General features: G+C 39.3%; 1 protein-coding gene across 1 annotated transcript; it reads left to right on the top strand.

Annotated features, from left to right (window-relative positions):
* The first annotated feature begins 527 nt into the window (after window positions 1-527).
* On the top strand, window positions 528-6,036 carry fgf7 (fibroblast growth factor 7). The gene is made up of 4 exons (XM_003969832.3): window positions 528-773; window positions 916-1,556; window positions 4,548-4,654; window positions 4,757-6,036. The coding sequence occupies exons 2-4, from the start codon at window positions 1,265-1,267 to the stop codon at window positions 4,970-4,972; spliced, it is 615 nt and encodes a 204-aa protein (XP_003969881.2). The 5' UTR covers window positions 528-773; window positions 916-1,264; the 3' UTR covers window positions 4,973-6,036.
* The last annotated feature ends 3,152 nt before the right edge of the window (window positions 6,037-9,188 follow it).

Here is a 9,188-nt window from a genome sequence, read left to right as displayed (position 1 = left end):
ACTACATCTGAGCAGTTATGTCTTCTGTTTTTTTCCCCTTGGATGGATACCTGTCAACCATAAATTATTGCTTCCTACTATTACTCAATAAGGATGACAACCAAGGCGCTGTTTGAAGTTTTCCTTTTGTCAATAAATCCATAACAGTGATGCAAGACCACTAATTAATTGTGACATTCAAAATTAAAGGGAGAATTGTTTCAAAGCTGTCGTTAAAGGGAGTACTTTAACTGTTGTTTAAGTGAATGTGAGCCATTATTAGGATTTAAACGAATACATTAAGCATTTAAGGGTGCGGTATTTCAAAGACAAGAGACAGAAAGGTGGTAGTAGGCTGTGAAAGGATTAAAATACACCCAAATGCTTTGTAAGTACTTAGGAGTGTGCAGCATTTAAAAGCTTAGAGTTGTTAGAGTTTATAGCGCCCCCTTATGTCCAAATGCTGAGTGACATCATGAAAAATGGAGAGGGTGTTTCTCAATTTCATCTTAGCCAGGGACAGCTGACTGGTTGGGCTCTAACTGCTCTCAAGTGAGGTCAGCAGGAGGCATTTATCTAAGCAGAGTGCACAGCAACACTGGAAGATGCACACAGTGAGCCAGCCAGAACCAAGGAGACATCCATGGGAGCTGACAGAAGGTCCCTGGTCGCATACAGCTCTGCAGCATTGCTGGAAATGTGCTACAACTGAGAATTCAACTCTTCAGCTGAAGAATTTTAGAATCAAAACGCAAGCTGAGAGGCAGAACACCTCACCATCACACAGAGCACACGTGAGTCATTAAATTATGTATTTTTAGTCTATTTTAAGATATTTTTGAGATTATATTTATGCTGAAACACAACCTCTTTTACATTTTTAACATGATTGAAAATAAATCTTTGAACATAAACCCTTTCTGCCCATTTTATCAGACTCCAGTGGCACCCTGAATAATCTTTCCTCAACTGGATTATAACATCCCTTTTTGGACTATGGTCAAAAGACAATGGAACAGACAAAGCAAACCACCCCTCAGGAGTAAAGAGAGGCATTTTCTCAGAATTCTATCTACCTTCTTCAAATTACTCTCCACCTTCAGCCAATATCAACTGGTTTGCCAACAAATCCCCCCTAACTGATCAACGTCCCACTAGGGATCCGTGCTGGAGGAAAAGGGACCTGGAGGTCACAAGCCAGCGGGTCAGTGGTTCGACTGGGCCGAGGAATAGTGCACAGATCTTCCATTTTCAGTATGATGTTCATTGATTCCCACTGCATTGTATGATAATGCACAAATGGAGGCTGACATGGAACCTTCAAAAGCTGTTCTCAGGATTGTACCTGCATGCAATTTTCCTGTTCGGCTGTCTGCGGGTGGTCTATAGTGACTGCACTCCAGAACAACTTGCCGCTATCATGAACTGCTCCAGACACGATCGGCACACCAGGAACTATGACTACATGGAGGGAGGAGATGTGCGCATAAGACAGCTGTTCAGCCGCACACAATGGTTCCTAACCATCGGAGACAACGGCAACATCAATGGGACTCAAGATCCCACCAACTGCCACAGTAAGTCTAAAAAGGACAAAATCAGCTCATTGGATCTATTCTACCTTTAACAGTAATGAGAAAAAGACTGACCTGAGTATATTGACAAGATTCCTATAGTAATTTAGCACAGAACTGTAGGCTTGTCAGGTGATAGATTGTGGGAGGTGTATTGTACGGAGTTCATATTGTAATTGCAATGTTAATGGGTCATGTGTCTCTGTGAGTGCAGCCAAGGTGACAGAGTTAAAATAATGCAGGCGGAGTTTTGACTTGTTAAACCCCAACATTATCTAAACATAGGCTGGAGTGTGTTGAAGTAAAAGCTGTTAAAGGAGACAGGTGATGGGTGCCAGGCCCCTAAGACCAGGGGCTCACACCAGCAGATACCTAACATTTCCCCCACATATACATCACTTCCTACAACTCACTGGAAAATAAAAAGGCAGGCAGAACTAACTTCTGTTGCAATATTGGGATTCAAAACTAAAAGGAATCGTCATTTCCTGATTCAGGTGTAAATATAGAGAGACAGGTTTGAATGTGTGGACATTTTTTAAATATCTTTGGCGAACCAAGTCCTGGAATTTACATTACAGAAGGGTTGCTGAACCTTATTATCATGTTTGCCTGTCGTGACCTGCATCTTTCAGTGACTTGTGCATGCTCTCAGGGAAATTAAAAACAAATAATACAGTATGCATAATGACACACCCATTAAAGCATTGAGAAGTAAACAGCTGCATCTGTCGCCAGCAGCGTTTGGCTCAGTGGGGAAGGTTACACAAATACATTTTAACGGTGTTGATTTGAGAACGATAGTGCAGTTTTTAGTGCTTAATGAAGACTGTCTCCATTAACTAACAACATGCCATATGACAACAATCAAGCCAATTATCTCTATAGACCTGTTTACCCCCAAATGGTCCCCAGTTAAGAGCTGGGTGGGGAAAAAAGCTCCTTCTTTTATTGGCAGGAGCAATTGCCTACTTTCAGAGTTAGTTGGTTACTTTAAACGCTCACAATCTGAATGACTATGCTCCCAGTCCCTCTTAAAAAAGAAATTTAGAATCCCAGTGGGACAGTGGAATACAATGAAGACAGGAACAAACGTCTCCTTATTCTTATGCTACAAATACTTTTCCATTTGCAGCATAAGAATTGCAGCGTGGAACACAATCAACTAGATGTTGGAAAAATGTGTGATTCTTAATGGTTAAATACGAGCTGTAGCTGTTTCGTGGAACAAGTCACGTCAGTGCTTTGAAGTTTACTGTTGATACTGCCAGGAATGTTTGTCACAATGAGGATGTTTTAAATAGTTATCGCTTCAATTTATCTGAAAGCGTTCCCGGGTCTGGAATGTTGACTTCCGAGGCAACAATTAGAATTATGAAAGACAAAAACTGACACACAGTTTGCGGCAATTGCACCCTGAAACCACAGAAAATAATTGCCCATTGTACTGTGTCAAACATAAATAAATGTGTAAAGAACATTACAAAAGAAGAATAAGATTAAATGACTATAATGTGTTTTACACAAATGAAAATTTCAAAGTGATGTGGCTCACTGTACCTAGAATGAAATATTCAAATTCCTTAACACGGAAGGAGGAAAACTGTCTGCCATCAAAGGCTGGAATCAGTCAGGTAAACAAAAGCAGAGCTGGGGATTACCCACAAGTTATTTTACTTAGTTTGGGGTCTGACCAGAAAATGGTCTCAAATGAGTTCAAGCCAGTGAGGAAAGTCTGACAGGCTGTCCGTCTTTCCAGCCCAAATCTTAACAATATGTGCATGTCAGTGCAAATGAATCCCATCTTTCTACAGCAGACCAAACAACTTTAAGTGTAAGATGTAATATTTTGGAAATACATTTTCTGACTAAGGGACCCACGATGCTTCTTCACATCCAAAATAAAATTTCTCTGACAGGCAGCTCAGTCAAAGATGATCTGTTGCGTCTATATTCGAAGCTGATCTTTGAGAGAAGGCTTTAAGAATTCAACATTGTAACCAATTCAATAGGTCCCAGAGTTTTGATAACTGATATAGAACAGGAGACGAACGATTACATACAGGAATAATTAACACGAACACCCAGTCAAAGGACAACGGTATTAAGACAGATATTAAGTCCAAGCAGAAAAACAACATTCCAAGATTGGACCATCTGTTTATGATCAAATGCTGAAATGCAGCATGGATGGTGTCCCTCTTTAACAGAGTTCTTTCCTTTTTACTGACTTTAAATCAAAAGCATCTCTACATTGTCCTGAAGTGAAAAGTTACCTCAATGTGACCTGAACCTTGTTAGTTCTGATAGACCAATTCACTAACAGCAGATTTTTGTCTGCACTAAATAGTTTCTACTGAATAATGCTGACATTATGTTTAAATGGCAGGAAGACCTCTAATTATAGCACTGGTAATAATTATATGTAATTCTTTAAAACAATTCCCCGAGCTGGGAATGTGCTCCACCCTTTCTTCACAAATTACAAAATAAATTAACTGCAGCATCACAAGGCAAAGAATTAAGCTGTGAGTGTTCAGTGATTTGAAGGGCAGGTCTAAACCGTAGCGTGCAAAGGAGGCAGTTTTCTCAATCCCAGGAGAAAACGCCCTAATCTGTCTCCCATATGTGCTATGGCATAGGTTGTGGCTTGTGTAATGGCCACCCAGGCCAGTTAATGAGACATAAATAAAGCCAGGGAGACCATAGACTGATTAACTGCCGGAAGTTCGTATGAGTTTTCTAATAAAGCTGAACATCGCGGGTTGTTTGAAGCTTTCATAAACACTGACTGTAAATCATGCCACTGTCAAAAAGCCCGATTTTTTCTTTCATCCACACACACATGCGCGCACACTCACTCACACACATGCACACAGATGATCAGAAGTGAGTTAAATCTCTGGTATGATGTGCATTTTGAATAAGTCTATCACCATGGTTACAGCAATGTTTTCATTCTGTCATGATTGTAACTGTATAAACATCTGACAGGCATTCTGGAGATCAGGACGGTGTCTGAAGGCGGCATACTGGCAATAAAAGGTGTGAAGAGTCAATATTATATCTGTATGAGCAAGGCCGGACAGCTGCAAGGCAAGGTACTATCTCCACTGCTCCGTGTTGGTACTGTTGTAATGAATATGTGTGCAGAGTGTGTAACATGCGCTCTCTCTAGTGACCTTGATTGTTCTCTCTCACAGAGAATCTACAACGAAAATTGCAACTTCAAGGAGGTCTTCCTAGAAAACTATTTCAACGCATACTCCTCTGCAAAATGGACTAAAAATGGCAAGGAGATGTTCATAGCCTTGTCTCAGAGGGGCAGACCACTGCGGGGCAAGAAGACCAGGAGGGAGCACGTGGCGTCGCATTTCATCCCCATGAAGTGCAGGGATGAGGAGCGGCAGGTGGACTGAGGGAGCAAAGGGCTGTTGAGTTAAAGAAACCTCACAAATATATGTAAACTCATTACCAACACCACACAAGCTCCATTCGTTCTGCAATGTTGAGAAAGAGTTTTTTTAAGTTAAGCGAAATCCTGGTCGGAAATATCAGAATATTCGTCTGGTAAACAAGCTTTAAAACCTCTAATGTCTAAGTTTGATTTCATTTTATTGTAAAACAACAAAAGGGTTTCTTATAACAGTAAGCTGTAATACTCACTCCAAACTTTTACCCCTCTCCAAAGACGTACAGCTGATGAGGAGAGCTGTATGATCCAGGGAAGACTGGTCCAGAGGGGAGATTTGGCTTGTCCGAGATTTGCTGAAGCAAGCTGGACTTGTGTTTTTTGATCATACAAGTGCCTGATGCAAAGGAAAAGCTGGAGAACAGCATAGGAATTCAAGTCAAATCGGAATGGGATCTGTATGATTTTGTATGTCCTGGTGTATTTGAAATGTTTGGTTAAATGTCATTGTAGGTTTGTGATGATTCTCACTATCGAGGTGTGACGTTGAAATGCTGAAGTACTCTGCTGCTGCTGAAAAGATATTTAGATTAAATATAAAGTGAACAACATGTGGAAACTCTTACTAAAAGACTGTATACACATTTATATGGCTATTAACTGTGTTGACATGTAAATATTTTATAAAGTATTAATCAGACTAGGGGTAATCACTTTGTACTTTACACCCTGATAATGTTTTTAAACTGTAAACTACATTTTTCCCCCCACATTTCCCCCCAATATTATATACTGACCCCTTTCCTCAGGAAACATTGTTCTGTTGATGGGAAACTGAAAGGCTATCTGTAATTTAATTTAAAACATAGAAATTTAATACACTATTCATCTTTTCATTGGTGTGCAGCCATCTTAAAATCAGAATAAGGTGTGCTTTTTTTAAAAAGAAAAATTTTACAGTGAAAGTGCCAGAAATGAACGAGCATTGACTCCAGCCGGGGAGAAAAAACCATAACACAAAACAGAGTCCTTCACACTACAGTCTAACTACAGCATTCATGTTATCCCATACGTGGCCGTGCAAAAATAAAACTAAACAAAGAGCAACACGGGAATAAGATTGTGGATATCTGGAGAACACTTTTGGTAAAACATCTGTTCACACGTCACCAAGTATGCATCTGTCTCTCAGGCTAGGCTTACATATACATTTCAGGAGATAATTATGTAATCATGTTTGAAAGAGTACTACAGAGCAAACTTTAATTTTAGGTGCAATTATCAGGTTCCTTATAATTGACATGGCCATTTAAAAAATGCCCCAAACCAGCAGAACAAAGATCATTTACTCCATTACTGCAATTATAATACTTAATAATGGTTAATAAAATGCTGAAACGCAAAAGGTGCTGACATCCTACATGCTCTACCTTTCATCAGCAGCTGCTCTCTATGCCAAAAAGTCATTAATTCACATCAGACACCCTGTAAATTGCAATCTGGCAGTATTGAAAGTTATTGTTTAGAGTTAATGTTAACTTGTGTTATCCAGAAACCTGGAATTAATCATGCATATGAACTGCCCCTATTCTACATAGCTCTGGACAGAGATGAAAACATTCTGCCAATTAAGAAAGGCAGCACACCCTAAATAACTCAATATATTATATCTGAGGATAAAACACAGTTGTAATAATCCAATTTTTAGCTGTTTCTGAAAGTGATGGCCTTAAACAATCAGTCACATTTTAAATTCTGCCATCAAAAATGTTGACAAATGCTTTGGTCTCCTATAAAAATCTATTATTTGAGCTACAATGCTGTTGGTGTCACGGTTTGGTACAATTTAGTTTTAGAATCCATAAGAAGACATTTAGATCTGCTGAAGCTGCCCTGAAGAAAATTGAATACACATGGGAAAGAAACATTTGGATAGAATTAATAATCCTGGCGATGCGAATAAAATTATTCAATCTGGTAAAAGTAAGTGGAGATGTGTTAATACAACCCCAAGTCAATCTTTTAATTTATGATTCTTTGACATGTTGCATTAATTATCCAAACTTATACTGTATTGGATGCTGTCAGTAAAAAAACACACTACAGACATGCTGGCAAAGTGCACACATCATTTGTTTTCACAATGCATATGCGTGCAGGGACACACACACGCACGCACGCACGCACACACACACACACACACACACACACACACACACACACACACTCGCAGGCATTACCTTTAGCCTGGGTTCACATCTGGCTTGGAGAACCCTGTCAGATAAAGGCAGTCAAATTGACAGAGCCAACCCTTGAAATACGACTGACCAAAACAACATCTGAGCAAGGTGAAGGCTTCTGCCAAGTCACGCAAAGTTAGCTTTAGCAGATAATTTGCAACATGCTCAAAATGTAAACACGTTGCAGACTCAAGGTTGTGTATTCCCAGCAGGACGAGGGGAAGACGGAGCCAAGGGGAATGGGAGAAAACTGTCACAGCCTTCAAGCTGCTTTCCCAGACAAAAGGGTGACACTGAGAGTCATTACAAATCATTATCACAGTTTAAGCCTATTAGATACAGCATCCCCCCATATGCTGTAAATTTAATGTAGACATTATTGTGTGCTGAAGTAAACAATTCAGATGCCAAATTTGTCTTCAAAAGTAAAGCCAAAAAGAGAGATGGAGCCTGCTTAGACAGAAAAAATGTGACAACGAGCTGTTGCGCTTTAATTTGTGTTAAAGCATGAAAACAGACAACTATGAACACCCATTTAACGGTCAATGACAACATCTACAGGGATGTTGCAGCATGACTCACTGTGAGGAACGCTGGAGTTAGAACAGGGGGTAACACACAGTGACAAGATGGAAAACATAAGGAAAGTGAGGATGAACAGGGTAGCCAGTCTGGTGATTCTTCTACAATGTGGAAAGGTGAACCTGGGTCATAAGGGGAAGGGGAAATTGCATTGGGTTGGGGAACATACTCACCCAATACAATTCTGGGCCATGAACTTTCTACAAATATGGAATTACGCAATTTGGGGGAATTCTTTGAAGGTAAAACCCAATGTGGAATCCCCAGACCACTGGGTTGCTCTGAAGCAGTCAGAATATGGAGCAGCTTGAAGTTGCATCCCCTGGTACTGCATTACACAAACTCTCAGATCCCTAATTACACAACTGCTAAAAGCACATTAATAGCTAGAATTGTACCTAGACTTAGATCCACTTAAATCCACATTTGAGATATGGTGCTTTGGTCGACCCACCCAGTGGAAATCAAACAAACAGTTTGTAATATGCCAGACTAAAGAAGTACCGGTCAATAAAACACTTCAAAAACCCAACTTCATACACTTTATTTTGACACAAGCCGGCTACTAACCACTCCCGACATGATATTTTTATATCCTTACTGGAAAAGGCTGACTAGAGAGCAATAACAATCAGAATGTGACTCACGCTGTGTGCACACAGATACAGATGCATCCTCTCTAATGTTCATATGCTTTTTGTTTCTGGTTCTAAATATTTGAAATGCCACATAAATAAAGTTCCTTTTTTGAGAACAAATACTTATGAGTCAGTTGGCTTTAAGAGAAAAGATTGAATGATCAGAGCAGCTGGCCAAAGCAAACTGTGTAAATCAGTCATCAAAGCAGATTCTATATTTATATTTTTGATAAGCATTTTGATGAAGGTTAATTTATCAACTGATAAAATTAAGCAAATAAGACATCTGTGAATGAGGATAGACACTATTGAAATACCGATTTACCAAACTATGGAAAATTAATAAGCCTTTTGTCACATCTGGGTCCATATATTCCTTTTTGCATAAAACGGCAACACACTTAAGGATTACAGATGTTTTGATCCCAATAACAAGAGAACCTTGTAACTAAAATCAAATGATGTCCAATGGCGCAATATAAAAAACATATTTAAGTGTTAACAAATTAGTCACCAGCAGATGCAGCCCTTTTAAATACAAAACTTAAATTACAATAAACAATTACAATAAAAAATGTGTCAATTTGACGTAATTTGCAGTACATGTATAGTTACTGTAGCACAAAGACATCGTGGTAATGGTTCATGATTAAGATGGAGTGTGCATAATAATTCTTTGCAATTGCACAATTTCTGGTCTGGACTCTCGGAAAATTTGAATTGACATGATTTACAGTTCCAGGAATGAAAATAAATTTTAACA

The sequence above is a fragment of the Takifugu rubripes genome, chromosome 13 (assembly GCF_901000725.2).
Source record: "Takifugu rubripes chromosome 13, fTakRub1.2, whole genome shotgun sequence".
Taxonomy (NCBI): Eukaryota; Metazoa; Chordata; class Actinopteri; order Tetraodontiformes; family Tetraodontidae; genus Takifugu; species Takifugu rubripes.
Note: the sequence above shows the minus strand (reverse complement) of the source record. Positions and strands in the feature narration are given on the sequence as shown.

Coding starts and splice junctions, on each gene's coding strand:
- fgf7 (XM_003969832.3), top strand. CDS start 1,265: ATGATAATGCACAAATGGAGGCTGACATGGAACCTTCAAAAGCTGTTC. Junction 1,557..4,547: donor AGATCCCACCAACTGCCACA/GTAAGTCTAAAA, acceptor AACATCTGACAG/GCATTCTGGAGATCAGGACG. Junction 4,655..4,756: donor CCGGACAGCTGCAAGGCAAG/GTACTATCTCCA, acceptor TCTCTCTCACAG/AGAATCTACAACGAAAATTG.